This window comes from Nannobrachium achirus (assembly GCF_963921795.1).
Source record: "Nannobrachium achirus genome assembly, chromosome: 11".
Lineage (NCBI taxonomy): Eukaryota > Metazoa > Chordata > Actinopteri > Myctophiformes > Myctophidae > Nannobrachium > Nannobrachium achirus.
Genome location: NC_137820.1, coordinates 52,428,062 through 52,450,696, shown reverse-complemented (window position 1 = coordinate 52,450,696; position 22,635 = coordinate 52,428,062). Strand labels below are relative to the sequence as shown.

General features: G+C 41.7%; 1 protein-coding gene across 1 annotated transcript in view; it reads right to left on the bottom strand.

The window, feature by feature from the left end:
* Positions 1-461: 461 nt before the first annotated feature.
* The window catches only part of lamb1a (laminin, beta 1a), a gene marked incomplete at both ends in the record, with an annotated part of 45,187 nt that continues 23,013 nt past the window's right edge, over positions 462-22,635 (bottom strand). Inside the window, 14 exons of the mRNA XM_080737171.1 lie at positions 462-595; positions 1,180-1,339; positions 1,766-1,942; positions 10,552-10,693; positions 11,047-11,254; positions 11,845-11,989; positions 12,330-12,536; positions 12,957-13,198; positions 14,005-14,189; positions 14,522-14,891; positions 19,704-19,800; positions 20,067-20,284; positions 20,438-20,662; positions 22,456-22,625. Of these exons, the coding sequence (XP_080593297.1) occupies positions 462-595; positions 1,180-1,339; positions 1,766-1,942; positions 10,552-10,693; positions 11,047-11,254; positions 11,845-11,989; positions 12,330-12,536; positions 12,957-13,198; positions 14,005-14,189; positions 14,522-14,891; positions 19,704-19,800; positions 20,067-20,284; positions 20,438-20,662; positions 22,456-22,625 (2,680 nt within the window). The remainder of the gene's footprint in view (positions 596-1,179; positions 1,340-1,765; positions 1,943-10,551; positions 10,694-11,046; positions 11,255-11,844; positions 11,990-12,329; positions 12,537-12,956; positions 13,199-14,004; positions 14,190-14,521; positions 14,892-19,703; positions 19,801-20,066; positions 20,285-20,437; positions 20,663-22,455; positions 22,626-22,635) is intronic.

The window sequence follows — 22,635 nt, the reverse complement described above, 5'->3', positions numbered from 1 at the left end:
TAAGCAATGATAAGCTTGCCAGTTAAAGCCTCCCTCATAGGTTCACCATGAGATCACTAAAACAACTGCTGTTTTAGCAGAAGAATTGGGAACAGTAATAATAGCACCATCCATATACCCTCTGACTAGCTGGTTGGTTTAGCCAAGTAGTCTCTTATGTAATGCATGATAATTAATAATTAATATAATTAATAATTAGCCATGATCATTTTGGGTCTCTTTAAAAAATAGCCTCGCGTAGCCAGACAAATCTGCCATTGCAGAGAAAAATTGCCCGCAGTGATATTGTCTGGCTATGCGACACTATTTCCAAAACTATAGATTGTCCAGGATTTTATGGACTGTGGGAACCCTTAACACTTAATTCATAATAATATGAGAGTGTCACATGTCTCTTGCCATTTGAAGCAACATATTGTCTGTCTGTCTGTCTCTCTCCCTCCCATAGGGGAATATATGTTTTAACAGGTGCTGTACATGGTGACTTTCTTGCTGATCTCCTCCAGCAGCTCCGTTACGGCCTTCTCCAGCTCCACGAGCTGGTTAGCCTTCACCTCCATGCTCTTCTGGTTGTCCTCATAGGACTTCTCCAGATCTGAACCAAACAGAACACAGAGTGATTAGAAGGACAATGTACACAGTAAAAATCGTGAGTTTGTTCAACCCCCAAAACAACAACAACAACAAAATGTCAAAATCCTTTTGACAGGTATCTACATATTATATGGTCATGTACAGATTATATGGTCATGTACAGTGTGGCGCAACGCTTTTTTTCTATTTTTTTCTTCTTTGTTGTTATTGGTATTGATGTGTTATTTATGTATTTGTTGTTTTGTTTGTTTTTTCTTAAAAAATCTGAACCATACTAACAGTGCCTAACCGTAATGAAATAAATAAATTGTAATTAGTTAAACCCATGCCTAAATGCCAGACTTCAGTCCTTTGCACTGTAGCCATGTAGTAGGACCCTTGCCCAGTGGCACTAACCTAAATCCAGGTATGTGTTTAAAAGGGTTGTGTAAGCATTCTGTTTGGTGTGGTTAAGCTCATGGCAAAAAAAAAGTCTTTGGGGATATCCCGCAGTCAGCCAATGACATTGTCCAATGTCCATGCTTGGGTCAGGATAATAACATGACCTCAGTGAGATGGCAGTGAGGTGTGAGTACAGTATGTTACCTTTAAGCAGCTTTAGCTTGTCACTGGCCTGTAGAAGCAGATCCTTGGCCTCCTGCTGCAGAGCCTCAGCTCTCTTCCTGGCATCAGCCAGGCCCCCTGCCTTCTGGGAGATCAAGACTTCTGCTCTTCTGTGGTTAACTTTGAGGTCTGTGTCCAGGTCCTGTATATTAATACATGAAAAAAGAATGAAGAACTGATTACAAACACAAATTAGTTCGATGGCACTTTAGCTCAGTGTTTCTCAAACTTTCACATTTCAAGATCTCCCCTTAACTCTGACAGTATACAAATGAAACCAAATGGACCTGTTAAGGTCCATTTGGTTTCATGTGTACACTGTCAGAGTTACAGACTTATATGGGTCAATTTAGACCCCCATAAAGGAACCCACAGAGTCCATGGAATCCACTTTGAGAACCACTTCTTTAGCCTATTATGATTGATTATGATAATGCTTATTGTTATTATCATACAATGCAAGATTATAATGACAAAGCGTGACAATGACAAAGCAGGTAGAACCTTCCTGTCTGCCTGACAATACCACTGCAGTCTCAACAATGAACAAATCAGATTGAACACAGACCTTTTTGATTTTCTCAGCCATCTTGGTGATGTTTTTTGCGTCTCGTTGGGTTTGCTCCACACTCAGCGAGGTGTTCTGGGCGCTCTCTCTCAGCAGTGACACATCTTGCTCCAGCCTCTGTAGCCTCTGGGTGGCGTTGTTCAACTTGAATTCAGAATCCGCTGTCTCAGACTCCACCTGTACACAACAGAGAGGTACAAGATAGTTTTAAAAGATCATGATTATGTGCCATGTTCTTCTTAATTTCTGTGTGTGTGTGTGTGTGTGTGTGTGTGTGTGTGTGTGTGTGTGTGTGTGTGTGTGTGTGTGTGTGTGTGTGTGTGTGTACTACTTTTTGTGACATACTGAGGACTCACAAGCATAGTAGAATTGGACCGGTTGATAGTACAATATGTTATTGTTGTTTAACATGGTATAGATATCATTCTCAGTGTTAAAAGTCAATGCCATGATGTTTTGATCTGATAACTAATGCACGAGACGAGAATCTGCCCCACTCCAGGGACAGAAAGATTGACCGGCGAAATGTCAAAGTGTCCCGGACACTGGATAATGAGAAACCAAAACATTCTACATCCTTGCTTCTGAGTTCACGAGACTCAGTCACAACACCATCTCATGATCCATTGTTATGTTTAATGGTCCAATCATAATGTGACTAATGTATTTTATGCTGTACACATTCAACTATATATGTGGAATCATTATGCTTTGTACTCAGAGAGCTTACGATGGGTGATTTTGCTCTACTGTACTTGGACAGTACTTTGAACTCTGACTAAACTTCAACACAAAAACGCATATTCTCCGGTGTGGTCTCATTCATTGTGTGGAGTATTTTATTATGATTGGGGAAAACTGTTTATCCATATGGAATATGATCCAAAATTCCATCAAATGGTCCATTCGATTGCCGGATTAGCTCCGAGGAGATATTGGTCTCTTCCGCTGCTAGAACCAGCCGGGGATATTATCAGACGTTTCCCCTGACTCCCACGGAAAGGACTATCTCCCACACGTTTTTTCCTCCTGCGCGAGGAGAAATTACCTTGGGACGCCCCGAGCACAGGGAGGCAGAAAACACCTGCCGAAATCTAAACAACCTTTTTACAAACGGAACAATTGCACCATTTTTGAGCTTGAAGCCTCTCTCCAAAGCTTGGGGAATGAACTGATAACAGCTTTAATGGCTAAGATAGACAATGAGGAAATGAAACCGGTTGTTTCTAGGTGCCCCACAATTGCACCATTTTTGCCCATATGGAGAAAGGAATTCGGATATGATGACTCTCTCCCACATCAACATATCGATAAAATCTCACAACGGTCTGAAGAAAGCCGAAATGGAGGCAGCCAGGGTTGGCTCTGGCACAGCGTTCCACACCAGGGACCGGACACAGACAGTTTCTCTCACAGAGACTTGAGAGGCGGGCTTCATTCTCACACACTGTCCTAATTCAACAGAACCCAGGTCATACGTTTATACCTGCTGTCTTAAGAGTCTAGCTAGCTCTTAACACAGCTGCGTTTTTATTGTTTAATGTTTTGTAGTCTATTGTTTTTGTCGCTTTTTGTTACATGTTTTGAGGACATAGCAGCCGTTTGGCCACGGAGATTGCTTGTCTAAGGTTGGGTTGGTATCAGTACGAGACTTCAATATAGATTTCATTTTATGCTCTAGAACGGCTGTTTCAAGAAGTTCTGAGAAGAAATCTTTTTATTTGGGGCCAGAACATATTTTGTTCTGAAGGAATGTCTCTTCGGCCAGTACGATAACCCAATACGGCTGATTAGAGCCACTTAATCACATAAGAAATAGCGTGGTTATTTTAATTAGGAGATTTCACTTTATGCTCTAGAACCGAACGTTCTGACGGAAATCTTCATGCTTTACGCTTACACGTCTTTGTTTTCGTCTCAGTCTTATCTTATTTTATTTTATTTAATTTCCGTCTCAGGCGACTCTGAGATGTTGAATACAGGAGCTTTTTATCTCAGCGCTCCTAAGAACATTTTTAAGAAACATGACCATTCAAGCTAAAAAAGCCCCCTGCTCCGAGAAGCAGTGTTTTTATCGTGTAAAACCTGGACCCACACGGATGAAAGGTTACAATCTAAACCCAGAACCTCTTTTTAACCCGGACCTCAAGTCATTCTGGAAGATCATCGGGGACTCCCAGTTATCAACACTGCCTAAAACTTTTCCTGGAACATGTCAATGGATATGTGCGGAGCTGTGGAGAAATCGGACATTATTTGCCACTGGATGTTCGAACCTCATCAGGAAGGAACAGAGGACGCAAGCAATGTTTTCAAGATGCTGAAGGGCTTGACAGAGCCCCCCCCCCCCCCCCCCCCCCCCCCCCCCCCCCAGCCGAACCTGGCTGGCCTTTCACTCACAACGCGATGGGACGCGTTGTGAGCTTGTCGATCTGCTACGTGACTTTCATGGATTACAATGTCCTGAAAAGAACAAACACTCTTGACCCTTGGGACGCCCCGAGATAATGGTACTATATATTTTGTTTACTTTTGACTAAGAACGACTTCTGGAAAGAAAAAAAAAAGAAAAATCAAGTTCTGACTGACAAACCTGTGTGTTAAATGTTTTTGATAATCTATCTCTGTCTAATCATCTCTAATCCAATTTTCCTCCCCTGGTTACATTTCGGTTTGTCTATTATGAAAGCAAGAAAATCAAACCAAGTATAAAGTGAGCGGTGCTACTTCTGTGTACAATATGGTACAATATGTGCTTGGCTTATGCTGCTTGCTTGCTGCTTGCCCGCGCTCGCTTGACCGATGCTTACATTTTGGTTTATTATTGTTTTATTTTGGAAAAAAACTATGAGGGGATTGCTGGAATTGTTTTTTATTTCATTTTTCTTATTTTTACCTTGAGAGGCCACGAGCCGATTCAGTTTCTGTGTGACCTTGCTCTCTCTCTCTTTCTCTCTCAAAAATGGGTTTCATTCGCTCTTGTTCTGTATAATCTACTGTTTACATTCTAATACAGGGCTTGATAACAATGTGCTGGGGTTATATTTGAATCTGTCTTATTTGAATCTGTCTTGGGTTTTTCTCCCTCTGTATTGTGTTCTAACTCACTTGCCTGGTTTGCAAAACTAGGAATTATTTACACATATGACTGTCTCTCCCTCTCTCTCTCAAAGGGGATCTCATTCGCTCTTGTTATGACTACACTCGTACTGATAACAACCAACGCTTGGGTTTATTTGAATGTTTCTATGTCTTAATAATTTTTTTCTTCCCATCAATGACAGGTGGGCTTTATTTTATTTTAGGGGACAGGACGGACTAATGACATGGCAGAACAGGTATAGTGGAACTAACTCCACTAACTCGCTACCAACTTAACTGACTGATTATCAGTGACTGACTGACTGACTGTTTTATTTCAATTTTATTTTAACCTGTTTAATTTCATGACTGTTTATTTTATTTTAACCAGTTTTCTCCTGTCCTCCTGTTTTGTCGTGAAAAACACTATTTCCTGTGTAACAACTGAACGTTGTTCTTTCAAACCACATCTTATGGACATGAACCAAAAACATTTACTTTTACCATTCTTAACACATAAACTGCAGTATGGGTTAAGGATGGAAGAGGCCTAGCCCTGCTTTACTCAACCTTTAATTTCTCATGTTGGTTTATTTTTGGTAATACTTTATCCTCTTTACTTGAGTAAAAGCAGGCTGAGACGGTTCCAAAAACAATTTAGATGGCTGGGCTCCATTCAAACCCGTTCAGTCAAATTCCACAATTATTACAACCCTACTGGGCTTATACGGGATTACACATTATGGAAAAAAAAAAAAATGACATTATGATTATGTTATGTATTTTTATTATTATTATTTTACTTCTTTAAAGTCTCTCTCTCTGGGACACTTTCAGTAGAGAGCCTTTCAGCAGGCCTCGCTAACTATTGTTTTGGGAAAACCTTATCTTGTTATGATACACTTCCCCCCTCACAGGCCTGGAAGCTCACTAACTCTGACAGTGAGCAGAATCACTGTCCATCCACAAGGTTTACTGTACCTCTGGACCATCTGTTTCTCATTTAACCATATTGCCTCCAAACATCAACAAAACAATTTTTGTCACACCCAATATTTTTGGCTGTGGCAAACGGGAGGGAATGTGTTTGGAGAATTAATATTTAGAATTAATATTTTTTCATTTAATTTTATTTCTTTCATATTTTCATTTTCTGAATTCATATTTCATTTTCTGATTTCATATTTTCATATTTCATTTTGTTTTCATTTCATCCCATTTAAATATATTTCATTTTGTGAAGTTGATTCCAATCAATACAGGGTTAATCTGTTTCCCCTAACAGAACAAACTGACACAACTTGTGTCCTCTTTTGGTGATGTATCTAAACATTTCAATTCAATTTCTATATATAAATACCTTATTGCCTTACATTATGGATTGATTTGTCCCTGTCTTTTCCCTTGTCTTACAGATAAAGATATTTTGAGATGATAATTGAGAATGAGTTGACAGACACATACTTCACTGCATGTCTGTCCAAAGTGGAAATGTCAAAAAGGATGATTGAAAAATCCATATGTATTTCGTGAGTATGAAACTGCATCACACACGTTTTCCCGCTGTAAAGTTTTCTTTAAGACCTTGACTCGGACAAAAGCCAGTAAGGAGGAATAGACAGTTGGCTTTAAGGCGGCTCCGGTTTGACACCTCACTATAAATGTCCCCAACCTGCAGGGACAATTAAGACCACTGATTACCTAAAGGTAACCTCGGAGGTGTACGAATTATGACCGCCAAACGGCTGATTTTCGGATGCTGTCTAAATACATTTTGAATGCTTTTGTCTTTAACCTAAATTATGGTAAAGAGTCAAGTTCGTCTTGTTTTGACTAAAATCGGCCCCAAATTGTAATAACCACCCGGGAGCGTGATGCTGATGTGTTTTTATCTTGCTTGACATGGATAATTTCCAATCAATCTTCGACACATTGAACCTTTGTAAAATACATATATATAATAATTAATAATTAAGACAATAAAAATCTTTTACCTCTACTTAAAAAACAAAAACAAAGTTCAATTATGATATTCTGATTTAAATACCTTTGGAAATATACAGTTCTTTTGACTCTACTCTTCAAAAACTATCGAAATGTTTTTGACTTAAATTGTTCAATTATTATGTTCTGTTTCTAATACCTTAAAAAAAAAGTTTAACCCATGTTTTCTTCCCTTGTTGTTTATGCTGCCTTGACATTTAACACTTCAAATGCTATCTCAGGAGGGAATTGATAGTACAATATGTTATTGTTGTTTAACATGGTATAGATATCATTCTCAGTGTTAAAAGTCAATGCCATGATGTTTTGATCTGATAACTAATGCACGAGACGAGAATCTGCCCCACTCCAGGGACAGAAAGATTGACCGGCGAAATGTCAAAGTGTCCCGGACACTGGATAATGAGAAACCAAAACATTCTACATCCTTGCTTCTGAGTTCACGAGACTCAGTCACAACACCATCTCATGATCCATTGTTATGTTTAATGGTCCAATCATAATGTGACTAATGTATTTTATGCTGTACACATTCAACTATATATGTGGAATCATTATGCTTTGTACTCAGAGAGCTTACGATGGGTGATTTTGCTCTACTGTACTTGGACAGTACTTTGAACTCTGACTAAACTTCAACACAAAAACGCATATTCTCCGGTGTGGTCTCATTCATTGTGTGGAGTATTTTATTATGATTGGGGAAAACTGTTTATCCATATGGAATATGATCCAAAATTCCATCACCGGTCCTCACAAAGTTTAGGGTTAGTGTTAGGGGTTAGGTTAATGTTCAGTGATTCCACAGTCTGTTGACACTTTTAAGAGAGGAAAGACATTCCTTTTTAACAAAGCATTTGTTTAGCTATAGTGTTTTACCTCCTAGAACCTAGATATTATGCTCATTAGATTTAAATGTTCTTCTTTCACTTCTTTTTTTTCTCTCAGAACTTTTTTAGATGTAATATTTCCAGCAAATATTTTTACCCTGTGTAGCACTTTGAGCTTTGTTTTAAATCTAAAGTGCAATATAAATAAAATGTATTACTCTTATTATTATTACTAGTCCTTACCCGTTCAAAGATATGAGCTCCGAAATTATGTGCAGTGTGTGTGTTATGGGGTGTGCACTGTGCACAGTATATGAGGGATGGAAAGTAACTTGTAACTGCTTGCATGATAATATGTAGGAGCATCAATGTAAGAAATACCCGTTTCGTTTAATGGCTACAGAGATACTGTGTACTGATCTGCATGATTTTTGGACAACATCTGTAACAGGGCCAGACAACACCCCCCCCCCCCCCCCCCCCCCCCCCCCACACACACACACACACACACACACACAGCTGGTTAAACATGTTGCCCCATGCTAGATGCAGAATAGATATGCCTCATGCTAGATGCAGAATAGATAGTAGATACACCATAAAAATGCTAATATACAGCATATGATTTGTGAAAGTGACAAACGGGCTTCACAGTTATGTCAGGTGTGTTCATATGCTAATGGTGATGCGATTTCAGATCAATTGCTCCAGCCACGCTGTGACAGACACTCAGACAGACAGACACTCACTCAGACATTCGGAAAATTATAGTATAGATGTTTTTGGGGGGAGGCGGAGGATTTAGTGCTATATGTATATTTACAAATTATATAGCCTACTATAATATGTTTCATATCGCCTTGGCATAGCCTACATCTATGCTTATTTGGGGGTATTTGTCCAGTCCTTAGTTAAGTTAGGCTATTTGATGCTACATTGCATGACGATTCTGCAATTTGGCCTATTTATATTTTTAAAAAACAGAATTAAACCCATTATAAAATGGATTAAAAAACAATAAAAAATATTATTATTTTGTACTTGTACTGTACATTTCAACTGTATTGACTATACTTGTACTGTTCTCCATTTTTGTCTAAGAAAACAATCAATCAATCAATCAATCAATCAATACTGTTCACTGGTGATTCTTCATATGGAGTAGTCATTAGGCATGAAGCCATTAAGTAAGCATAAAGTACTACAATTCAACCAATGTTTCAGTCAGTTGAAAATGTGTCATCTAGCCGCAAATTGATCTTTGGTTAATGGCAGCCTATTACTATGCAAAAGGTTATTCCAAGTTGACTTCCTCCTTGAGTTAATTATTTTGTGGATCGTACGTTTCACTTTGTGTGTATTAGGTGCGATTTCTGTTTTAATTCAAATTAAACAACTTTTTTTGTGGAGATACCGCCATACCACCATACCGTGGTAAACAGTGACTTATTACCGCAACGACAAAAAATCCGTAACGCCCCAGCCCTAATTTCGAGACGTAGCTTTTAACTCTAAACATTAGTAATTCACCTTACAGGTATAGGGTTAGGGCAAACTATTCCGCTTATTATCATATAATTGGCAATTGCAAAACACGGGATAAATGTTAACGATGCAGGACTGGTCCATCTCAGCCAGTTCTCAGTTCATTCAAGTCTTCACATTTGAAGTCATCTCGGCTGGAAGCTCAGAATGTGTTCTCGTCACAGAAAGACATGCAAGTCCTGCATCATTTGCACTATATGGGAAGCCTACACAATACGGGCCTAAGGAGAATAGGATAACCTTTTAATGTTCTAAACCAGGGGTTTTCAAAGTGGGTGACAGGGCACCCTGGGGTGCCGTGACAGCAGTCCAGGGGTGCGACGAGATCATTTGATAATATTTGGAATTTATTTGGACACTTGAAAAAATATTATTTAGCCCACCCTAACCCTAACCCTATAGGCTAGCCAGTGCGTACAAGCTTACACGCATTCTTTTATTCCAAAGCCCCTCTTCTGTGAAACATTTATTTGGGTCTTGAAACTAGCACGTGCATGCATGCATGCATACCACACACACACACACACACACACACACACACACACACACACACACACACACACACACACACACACACACACACACACACACACACACACACACACACACAGAATGTCAGCTAAATCACTGGTGTAATAATCAATATTAGCTTGAGCAATTGCACTGCAGATGTGGGATGGTCCATTATAGTTAACTAGTCCTTACCCGTTCAAAGATATGAGCTCCGAAATGATGTGCAGTGTGTGGGTTATGGGATGTGCACTGTGCACACAGTATATGAGGGATGGAAAGTAACTTTAACTGGTGCTTGCATGATAATATGTAGGAGCATCAATGTAAGAAATACCCGTTTCGTTTAATGGCTACAGAGATACTGTGTACCGATCTGCATGATTTTTGGACAACATAACACCCCCCCCCCCCCCCCCCCCCACACACACACACACACACACACACACACACACACACACACACGGTTAAACATTTTGCCTCATGCTAGATGCAGAATAGACATGCCTCATGCTAGATGCAGAATAGATAGTAGATACACCATAAAAATGCTAATATACAGCATATGATTTGTGAAAGTGACAAACGGGCTTCACAGTTATGTCAGGTGTGTTCATATGCTAATGGTGATGCGATTTCAGATCAATTGCTCCAGCCACTGAGGAGAAACGCTGTGACAGACACTCAGACAGACAGACAGACAGACAGACAGACACTCACTCAGACAGACATTCGGAAAATTATAGTATAGATGGGGTTAGAGGTTGACAATGAAGACAGTGACATTGTGAAATAAAAAGTATAGTATCCACTCACCGAGGAAAGAAGATTGTTGGTGTCCTTGATGTCTGCGTTGGCCTGTTGAATGGCCTCGCTGGCGGTGGCCTGGGCCTTCTGAGCCTCGTCCAGCGCTTGCTTCACCAGCTCTGCCATGTCCCTCACATCAGTCGCCTCTTTACTGTGGGACAGACACAGACATAGATGGTTGTAGCCTGACTATGTTGTCTGATTGCTACTGTTCTGCTCTCGAGGTGCTGACAAAATACTGCCAGCCTACGCAAAACAGCACATTTCACATGGGATGCACTGGCAGCTTGAGCTTTGTCAATCAACTGTCAATGATTCAACATAGAATGTGTGTATTATTTTGTGTCTAGTTGTCTACGTCTGTGAGTGCATCGTTGGGTATTTACAAGCATGGTTGAGTGTGTATCCATTATTTAGTGTGTATCACAGTGTTGATCATGGGTATAGCATCTGCTACAATAACTATAACCTGGCCAACAAAATATACATATTTTCCAAAATTACCTGGCTTTGCGTGCCTGCACTAGCAAGCTCTCGGCCCTCTGTATGTCATCAGCACTCTGGTTGAGTATGTTCTCCACGTGGCCCAGGTCTCCTACCCTCTCCCTAATCTCGTCTGTCAGGTTCTGCAGCTGGGCTGGCGTGGTGGGCATCTGCATGGCCAGAACCTCATTGGCCACAGTCTCAATACTCTCCAAGTCAGCTGCGTCCTCTAGAGGGCGCCACAGGACAAAGTCACAGTTCATTACTACCGGTACTTAATACTTCTGAACCACAGAGGGTCCTTGAGGTTATTTGAAGGGAGTTTCAGTTCAAATGGGGAGACGATTACTTGTTATGTTCAGTAGATGATGAGACACAATGAGAAAATGTATGAGAGCAAGGTTTTATGTTCTTTCAGGCTAGGTGTGGAGTTTTGTACCATATCTCACAATAGAAATGAGGTAACAGCGACATAAAGTCATCAAATGTGGGTACACTAAAGACAAGTCTAATAACTATTACAATACAACAATCAACAGCGCACACACACTACACAGGTAGGTTAGACAGTAGACTAATTTGGTGGATAAAAATTCAAATAAAAAAGTTATTATTTACCAATGTAAGCCAATCTACAGCAGCAAAATAGTAAGTAATAACCTCATTTAAACAGATTTTTTCATCCGTTGCATCATGCAACATATTTCTGTGACCAATAGGAGCAGGTGTGACAGAGAAGATAGTCTAAATGGTTAAGAACTAATGTGGGTGGAGGAGAACAAAGTTTCTATTCTCTGTTTAAAATGTGTCATTACGTACGTGTGAGGAAGTCTCGGATCTGTTTGATGAGGTTGCGGAGTTCCTCGTTGCTCTGATCCACCCTCTGCTTGGTCTGGTTGGTCTTCAGCAGCACCTCCTGGGCACTCAGCTTAGCCTCGTCAGCCTTCACCTTGGCCTCTGACACCTGCACACGTAAAGCATGGTGGTTAGCATCCACTGTAATTAGTGATGAATTCATTAGAGAGCTCCATGAACCTTAATGTTATTTATTCAAATTAATGAATTCGTATATGTTTTTAATTGTATATTTTTTTGGATTTGAGTTATACTTTTTCAAAAACTCACAAATTAACTAGCACGAACAGCAAAAATGAACAATATTAAATGTAGATTGATGTTGATGCCCAGGTTGTTTTCTTCATATATATGAAGAAATGAAGAAAATATATATAAAACTTTAAATGAAAAGAAACAAAGGTTAGAACACGGTGAAGCACAGTCTCAGGTGGTGTTCCATTTCTCACCATCTTTGAGAGCTTCTCCACTTCCTCCATGGCAGAGACGATCTCCTGGTCAAAGTCTGTGGCCTTCTGCCATGCGTTGTGGGCCATGGTGACTAGACCATCGCATCCTTCACCGCCACACTTCCTCTTTCCTTCAGAATCCAGGCAGCTCAGGCCTCCACACGGAGAATCTGAACAGGCCTCCAAGCCCGCTGGACTGCCACAGGTCTGGAGAACAGAGAACAGAGTAAGTGTTACACTACATTACTTAAAGAGGTCACAAATATGCACTCAGTGATTCGTGTATTGTAATAATTGTCATCAGTCTTTTTTTCTTTCTTTTCCTGTCAGAGCGATAACTGTTTTAATCAGATTAAACTTGACAGAAGAATTGCTGGTCAGATCAGGACCTGTGCTATTCTTTTCAACATTCAAAGGTACACAGTACACAGTCAAACCTTAGCCACGTGCCATATCTCTGTCTGCATTTCTAGTTGGTAATGGGAAAACTTCTGGTCAATGTCAAGATGTACTTAATAACAGTATGTGGAGCAATTGGAAGAGCTCTGAGGAATCCCCCAGCATTTCTCACAAATACCTTTCTGTCTCAGAAATATGTGTTATGCTGTGTGACATCTTATTCCTCACCTTCTCACTAAGTTCTGACAGGTCCAGGGTCTCCAGCTCTCCAGCGAGATCATCCAGTCTCTTTGCATGCTCCTTGTGTCTCCTGAGGAACTCTTCTTTGGTGTTGTTCATCTTGTCCTCTGTGGCTTGCCGTAGGGTGGCAGACATCTCCACAGGGCTTCCAGGGTCAGTGGTGGAGGCGTTGGCACGGGCTTCTGCAGCCTCAGATTGATGGTAGTATTTGGTCACGCTGTGTGTTGCTCCTGAGAACAGACCAAAGAAGACATGCATGCATGCATTATTTCTAAACTAAAGCCTGATTTATACTTTGTCGTATTATGGTGTCACATGCTAACAATGATTTGGAATAGTTTGACAGAAGAGATCAAACACAGTAAGAACATTTTACAATTTAAAAAAATACTCAAATAAAATATCCTGGCTAAATACAGCGAAACTTAGTCTTCATTACCATTATCATTTTTACTTATATTTGTTATTATTATTACTTTTATTATCATTTTCTTTTACTATTACTTTGTACCTATGTATTATCATTCTCTAGACGGTAAACGAGTACACTCTTATAACATATCTCTGTTTCTTGAATTGTTATCATATGAAATGGGTACTCTTATCAAGTCCTTTATTTCCATATACATTCTTGTTTTTAAATTACTTTTTTCTTCTTTTTCTTTCTTCTTCCATCTTTTTTTCTTTTCTTTTTTTCTCTCTTTTTTTATATGTTTTCTTTTATGAAAAAAAAAAAAAAAAAAAAAAAAAACTCTTAAAACTAATCAATGTCTTGATTAATGAATACGTAGGACAGGCATTCACAAGCTTTCAGCTTCAGCCTATTCCTTTTGATCACCTGTAACAATGATTTTATGAATGTATGACCTGTAAATGTGTGATGATCAAATAAACTAAACTAAACTAAACAAAATGTCAATTGTATATCTATAGAGGGTAAACTTTATGTTCTGAAAAGATTGTAATTTACAAGTACATTTCATTTAATGACTCTGCCCGCCATTTGTCTAAATGAATTACATATGGTCTTCCTTACCCCTGATATCGGAGTTCTTGATGAACTCGACTTGGTCCAGTAACTCTTTGACAGTACGCTCCAGTTTCTGTGCATCTTCCCTCAGAGCGTCCAGTTTGGTGTCAGTGCTGTTGTCCTCTTTGGTGATCTGGGACAACGTCTCCTCTGTATGGTTCAACTTGTTACTCATCTCAGACATCAGGTCACTGTGGACCAATGAGATATACTTGAAATAAACAATACAAATCACTGACTCTCTATTTTAGCCACTTTACCAGTTAAACCCTATATAATCTCTTCGCTTTGCAAAGAAGCAAAGAAAATTGCAAAGAATGTTCAAGATGACAACAACCAGAGCAGCCAAAACAGACACATGTTCGACAAAAATAACTGATCTATAAGCTTGCATCGTGACATGTTGTGAGCTTGTAAATCGGTTATTCTTTTTAACACGTTTTGAAAACATTCGCCTGTAATGATAAGCTGAAAAAAGGGATGTCAGGTTAAGTGTTATTTCCTGCCAGGGCCGCTGACTTACGTTGCCTGTTCCAGCAGCTCTTGGATCTCAGACAGTGGCTGAGTGGCCGGGTTCTGAGCTAGGATGGTTCGGACTTCCCCGGCACTCTGCTCCATGCTCTGGATGGTCTGCTTGTAGGGGCCAGTGATGCCGCTGGCCTTGATGGTGTTCACCTTACTGACCAGCCGGTGGGTTTGGTTAGTCAGCTGGCTCACAATGATGTCCCAAACGGCAAAGCACTCGTGGCAGCGTTGGCAATTCGGGAATGTTCCGGAGTAGCCGCGGGCGCAGACGTCACAGCGGGGCCCTGAGACGCTCTCCTTGCACACACAGTGGCCAGTGGCTTTGTCACACTGCGGCTCGGCGATGCCCCGATAGTCACAGTCACACGCTGGAAGGCAAACATTGTAAAAAAGAAGGGTTTTATAATTCAAAGTGAGGCGGTGGTTAGATGTAGGAAATGACATTGTAAACACACTTAGACTTTGTAAACGGGTCACAACGGAATGTGACCATAGACAATACTTTTTATAGACATAAGTGGCTTAATAGATGGCATTCTGGGAAGAAACCTCTTTTTATGATTTTATTACAGTGCATTCTTGCAGACTACACAATTTGCATACTGTATCTGCTTGCAGGTCTGAAAATGACTTTGTCATCTGGAGAGTGGATTCAAATGTTGTTTTGGACTTAAACATGCATTTTCCCTGCTTTCCAATGAGAGAAAAGTCTGAAGAAATTCCACATGTAATCCCTTCATCATACTAAAAGACACATCTCATAAACGTGCTGGAGCCTGGGGGTACTGGGATCAGACGAATATCATTTTAAAATCCAGAAATAGAATGGAGGATGGCACATTTAAACCTGAAGTCTGCGGTGAAGTCTAAGGATGGACACCTGATTAATATTAGCTGCATGCCAGTGTCTTGCACTGAAAATAGCAAATCTACCAGCTCGATTCCGGTATAAATCTAGCTCAAGACAATTACACCAGCACAGATTACTGGTTTAAATATTTTACCCAAGCCACAGAGTAAAAATTCACCACTAATTCCTGAAAGGACACAGACACACGTTACCTCCATGACCCTGCATGGGGGTCTGCTTCAGTGAATGGGTGGGATGGAGAGAGGAGGAGGAGGAATGGGATGAAAGAGGATGTTTGCTCAGTTCAAAGCCAGTGTGTGGAGTGTGGGTCAAACAAAAGACTCTACCCTGGGCCCCTGCGGTCTTAACAAACAAAACTCTGAGGAGCATTGGTGACAAGTGTCCATGACATGTGGTCATGTTTGCACATACAAGAGGTGCAGACCTTCTCACAGATACAGACAAAGGACAAACGGATAACTTAATCCATTCCTCATTTGAACAGGACACTGCTGTCTTAAAATGTAGTACTCATCTTAATATCAATGTATGTAAAGGTATAGGACATATTAAATAATGATCATCTTCAGCTAAATGATAAACATTTGGCTACTGATCTTTTTGCTGGCAAAATGTGCACATACACAAACATGCACACACAAAGAGAAGAGACTCAACTCCTTAGAGCAGGCATCAAGTGAAAATATGCAGTGAATTTGACCTCCAGGAACCCGCGCTAGGGTCCTGTTGTCTCCCTCAGGGTGTTCGCTTCGCTCATCATCATCGCTATCAGTCAGGCCCCTTCCTCGGCACACAAGGGCCCCAACAACTCCACCACTTCACCTGAATGTCCCCTTTCAGCGCAACCCCCGCCCCCACAAAACAAACCCCCCCCCCCCACTCTCCTCCAATTTGACAGATTAAAGCACAGGCTGTGTTTGCACTGTGGAAGAGCTTTTGACACACAGAATGACCACAGAGGCCAGGTGCAAAGGTGGGAGGGGGATCTGTGTTTATCCCTCTGCCTCTGTGCTTGACAGCCCAGCTAATGCCCTGAGAGCAGACTAAACACTGTGGCAAGGCAAACGTTACTGAGGTCAAGCACTATAATGAAGACCGGTTTACAGGTTTGATGGGTTAGGGTTTAACATTATCATCTATATAAACTGTGTGAATGAATGAATGACCTTTATTTCCATGCTTACGACCTATCACTTACAGCAGTGGTTCTCAATCTGTGGGTGTTATTTTAGGGGGTCCCCAGATGATTAATTTAATGTGCAACATTGTTTTCTTACTCAACCATAAACAAACCAACATAAAGTATAAGTGTATAGAGGGTTTATGCACCTTTCTAAAGTGACAATTTAAGGACTTTTTAATACCTCTAAAATGACAAATTAAACATTGGCCAAATTGTCAAATATCAGAGGCAGAAATTGTGAAAATAGCCGAGCTATATGCTCACAACGCCTCACATTGCGAGGCGTAGATCAGCTATTTTCACAACAGAACCGTGTTACACAAAATGTAATGCCTCAACTCTTAGTGCTCGTCAGAGTGTGGGGGTCCCCACTTAAAATATGAATTTTTTTTTTTTTGGGGGGGGGGGGGGGGGTCACAGCCAGAAAAGGTTGAGAACCACTGACTTACAGGACTACAAGACGCCAAAAACACTATTATAAAGCATTACATTCATTCATCGAAAATGTACAGTATGTATAACTGTTCTTAGAAATATCTAGTGAAAAGGAAAGTCTCCTTTGTCTTCTTGCCAAACTGAAATTACTTTAAGAACTTTGCTTTTAAATGTTTAATATTTCATGCTTACAAACATAGCATAGTAAGGAACTTTGAACTAGAAATGAAGTTTACAGCTATGTTTGTCTATGATCTTGGGAGTGGAAATACAGTACATTTTTAAAAATGACATGGTTTCCGCACGGCAAACCATCTGGTCTGCATTACAGCAGATAAGTAAGGGAAGGGAGAATTTCAGTCTCTCCGCAACGTCTATCTCCCATCTGGCTTCTATTGGACTGTCTGTGAGGTGGGAGGAGAGGGGGAGTGCAACATCCTTGCTGGTTGTGCAGCTGAAGTCTTTTACAAAGCTCCAAGACATGCAACACTGCTAATGGGGTGGTACTGAGCACTGTCAGTCCACACGCTACAGGCCATGTTGACCTCAGAACACCACAGTTTTGAGGTCAGTGCAGTTTTGAAGATAAAAGACGCTCTGACTTTAAAGACAGAAGACTGTCCTCAAGTGGGGAGTTTCGAACAGCCAGCATGCTTTGCCTGGCTTGCCTTGCCATGCCATACCATGTTGGGGAAAGTCAAATGCACGAAGAAGACACATTTGTGGCTGGTTGAGCAGAAAAACATTATAATGCTGTAATGTCTAGTAGAGTCATGTAATGTAAAAGTACATAACAACCCCCTACCACAATACATTTCTGTGGTTTTAAAATGGGGATGATTTAAATTGTGGTATATCATCAATGGTAGGAGAAAACTCAAATCCATAAAGTGTCCACCAGTTTCCCAGCATTGGAAACAGCAAGTTAACGAAATGAAACCAACACCAGGTCCTCCTCCATGAAGGTTTAGTGTCATGCTTGGCTGTTCCACCGCCACTCATTCAGAGTGGGTCACCACAGGTTGAGAGGAGGGAGGAAACTCGATATTGGGGGAGCAGTCGGGAGACTTCCTGCCCCATCCTGCCATTCCAAACAAACAGTCACGACTTCTGTCAACACAGGCCCCTCTGTCCTCCTCCAGAAAACACAAACCATTTCGTCTTACAACACTCCCTGTTACGAACCAAAAGTCTGGGAAATGTTCACCCTGGAATTTAAGGTTGTTACCGAACGGTTGGATAGATGCAACACTATCTTTAACATATGGGTGATAAGATGAAATTGTGTGAGAAAGGTCAAGTCTCATGCCCTTTAGAATGGGGCATAGAAACATGTGCTATTCTAATTCAAGTACCTGTCAAAATTCCAGTTGCTATATCACAAGACACTAATGTGCACAATGAAATTATCACTCTTTTTTTAGACTATTTATAATCACAATATCTCTAAATGTTTGGAGCTGACTGTTCATGAACTGATATGGAATCCATGCTAAAACTGTGATTTCACACAAACAAATCCACTGAAGAGCGGAGGCATCAACCACAGGCCTCTTGGAGGTAACAAACCCATTCAATCAATCTATAGCCACTTGTACTCATGTGGTTATTTCGGTAGCTGAATGTGGCCTTTGAGATAAATCAGCGAACCGCTCCACTCAGCTAGCCTTCAGATAGCCTTCAGAAAAGAACAGAGGGTCCTTTTTTTACAGCAGGCACTATGCTGGACACCCGTCTCTCATATACAGGAAACCCGCTATCAGAACAAAGGTGCATTGTGGGGGACAGCGTGATATTGGAAGGCTCAGACAGATCCCCTGCCTGGTCACCGTGGCAACGCAGCCAGCGGGTGAAGGAGCACATCTGGCCTCAATATCGCGACGAGCTGCAGATGACTGTCAGATGCCGGGAGTTTCGTCCTCAACAGCTGAAGCTGCCAGGCATTTTCCCACGATAGAGACTGACCGGAGAGGAGGGGAACCACTGCTGATAGGAAAGGTATCTCGCGTAGGCCGAAATGTTATCTGTTAACCATACGCATCCCATAATTATGGGGCAATCATTTGGTGAAAGTAGTAGCAGGTCTACAAGCTCACATGTCAACAAGTTGTGAGCTCGTAAGTATAGAGCCCTGGCAGACCCCAGTCAACTAAGTACAGAATATAGGGTTTGAGCAGTTCACTTTGAGATCCTGCATGCCTGCACAGTCGAGGGTTGCACGAGTCTGCCTGGAACCGAATACCTAGAGTCGAACCGAGAACCGAGATGTTTTGGGTCTAAAATATTTACGTTTACCTCGGGGAAGGGTCGGATAAGGTCCAATTGCCATGGGTCTCGGTCGGGGCATTCCGAAATGCATTTACCCACAAGGAACGTATTTTGAAATAGACATACGTGTTGTAATTACATTCTACAATCCATAGTGTCTTTTCTATGCGAGGGGTGTGTGTCCGAAACACACAGTGCACACACACACACACACACACACGCACACACATACACGTGTGTGACGCAACCGCAACCCTCCGCGGTGGAGGTTCGGTCCAAATACCCTCGGTTCCGTTTATGGACGGGTTTATTTTTTTAGACCCGTGCTACTCTACTGCAGAGGCACACACAGACAGAGTAATGGACAAACATGCACGCACGCACGCACGCACGTACACAAACACACACATACACACAACTCACCGTTGCATTTGACCTCAGGGTCTCCCCAGAACAGCTCTCTGCACTCCCTGCAGGTCCGACCTCCAAATCCTGGCATACAGGAACATTGACCACTTATCTGGAGAGCAGAAAATAAAAATAAAATACTTCAGAATTTACACAAAGGGAGGAACGCTAAGGAAAACACTAGACAAGGAAAAAGTTGCTTAACATACCAGTAAGACACTAAAGCCAGGCAAGCACTAAATGATGTGAGGGGTTAAACCTGTGACGATTTTCTTACAGGATGATGTGTTCTAAACACTAAGCCTTTGATGTTATAAACGCCATCATATGACCACGCCCCCTCCCCAGGGTCCCTTTTACTTTTCCGACAAGCCATACCTCATTACAGGACGTTCCAAAGGAGTGGGCGGGGTCACAGTCGCAGGCGTCGCAGCCCCTCTGGCTGGGTAAGTTCCAGTGGTCAGGGGCACACAGGTCACAGTACTGGCCGACCACGTTGGGAAGACACTGGCACTGCCCACTGCTGCGCTCACAGTGGCACTCGCCCACTGATGGGCAGGTGGCTGGGTTGGTGCCCAGGTGGTTGCATACACATCCTAAGTGGGCAGAATATATATTACAATGCAGGCAGGAATATGTTTCTATGTTGTTGTTTTTTTATTTTCAAAGTGTTTCATTGCAATGTGATGTGGCTTTGTACCCCAAAATATGCCATGGCGTCATCTGCATACTACAACCAAATAACTTACTTCTGCAGTTCTGCACAAGAGCATCTCCGTAGTATCCCAGCTTGCAGCTCTGACAGCCATGTCCCTCGGTGTGGTACAGGCAATTGAGACATTCCCCTGTGGTGGCATCGCAGGAGCCTGGGTCCAACATGTCGATGTTGTTGCTGCACTGACAAGGCTGGCAGTGCCCACCAATCTCATTGGGATTGCCATAGTAACCTGGGGAGCATTCATCACACCTTGCGCCTGCAGAAAGCAAGGAAAGAGAATCAAAGAAAGATACGTTTCATTTAATATATTGATTGGCCTTGTTGGGACCAGCAATGCTATCAAGCACTCCCTGCTGGGTCACAGTCACAGGCCCCCAAAAACATGCTGAATAGGCATACAATTCAATTCAAAGGAGCTTTATTGGCATGAGAAAACATGCTCACATGCACTAACATGCACTCCAACTCATAAACTCTGGGAGGAGCTCTAAATGTTTAGGGTGCTATATGTGGAATAAAGGTCTCCCTTTCACAAAGCAGCTTTGAATTTCCTGATGGAGTCATTGTCTGGTTCTCTTAAATACTTTTAAGAGTATCTATCTTAAGGCCACTTTTAACCGCACAGATTCGGCGACGATTCGGCGGCGGAAAGCGTCTGTTGCCGAACGGGAGCTCATCGTCAGGTTTTCGGCAGCGGGTCGGGAACCTTATCGACCGAAAACTGGAAAACTGGACTTGCTCAGTTTTGTTCAGTCGCCCCTCGCCGTCGGTAAGATTGAGGGAGTTGTAGAATAGTTTACTACTGCTCCAAAACCAAGCCAAAACAAGCCAGAGACATTTTCCCGTCGCATATTTTTACTAAATACCATATTCTCAATTTCAACTCTCAATTCCTATTCCAATCGGATCCAAAGCAAAGCTAGTAGTAGGCTAGTAATAGTCCATCAAGTGCCCTTGTTGTTGTTTTCTTTTTTTTCCTCCTCTGCACGGAGAACAGAGCTGCCTCCGGCCGGGTTAGGGTTGCCAGATTCTGTGAGTGAAATACGCGACCAGGTCTATGAAAATAAGCCCAAAAGCGCGACCAGTTTCACCTCTGAACTCTATTACATTAGTTATTTTATAAAATAATGTTGAAAGCAAGGCCAAATAAGCAACTACACTTCAGAAACAAGCCCAAACAAAAGCAACCCACATCTAGCAACATTATAGGAAAACAGGATCAACGTTGCTTATAAGGAGCAGACCTGGCACCACTGCCATACAGTAACTACAGTCGGCGTCGTCTGAAAAAAATAAAATAAAAAATAAGTGCTTAGTTTTTTGCAGTTCTTTGCAGTCTGTGTACAGTCAGAAGGAGTCTCCTGTAGGCTGTTTGGTGTGTAGACACCTTTACATTTCGCCAGACTACTAACTACACATAACCACTGACTACTACACATTGGCTCTCAACCCATTGGGAAGCCTAAATTCCTCAAGAGATACCGTAATTAGGAGTGAATAAATGAGATTAAGATGTAGGAAGGAATCAGGGCTATAATAATACAATACATACGAACCAGAAGAGTTGACGTGAGAAACAAGAGAGAAAGTGTATTAATGATTCCTTCCACACATCAAACATGTCACTCTCCACACACAGTATTACACCTCGCCCCATACTCTTTCAGTGGAAATAAAGAACAAAGGAGAAAGTACATTAATTATGCAGTTCAAACACAACAAAGACAGCAGGATCAGGTCTCACATCCTACCCATGCAGTAAAATTAACTACTACCTCTACATTTCCTGGCATAATAACACATCTCATCAAATGTAGCCCTATATCGCATTCCACGCTCAACCTCTGTGTGTTTACATCACAGAGGGAAACCACAAAGCCTCCATCAGAACCAACCTCACACTGCATATCCGTTTTCCAGAGCAAACAAGTTCCAGCGTGGCAAAGTGCTGCCAGATATGTAATCATACCCACGATGTGGATATTTAGACTAGAGGGGTGTTGGGTGAATGTGCTTAGCAGCTGTTTGATGCCACGCTTTCAGCTTTACCTCTGTAACCGGCGTTGCAGATGCAGAACACCTGGTCGTGGTAGGAGTCCATGCCGCGGTAGCAGCCTCCGGAAAACTGCCGTCCGCTTCCAGGGCCATCAGGACACATGCACGGGCGGCAGTGGTCACCAGAGCCCAGCACGGGGTCACCGTAATAACCGTCCAGGCACCTGTGAGAAG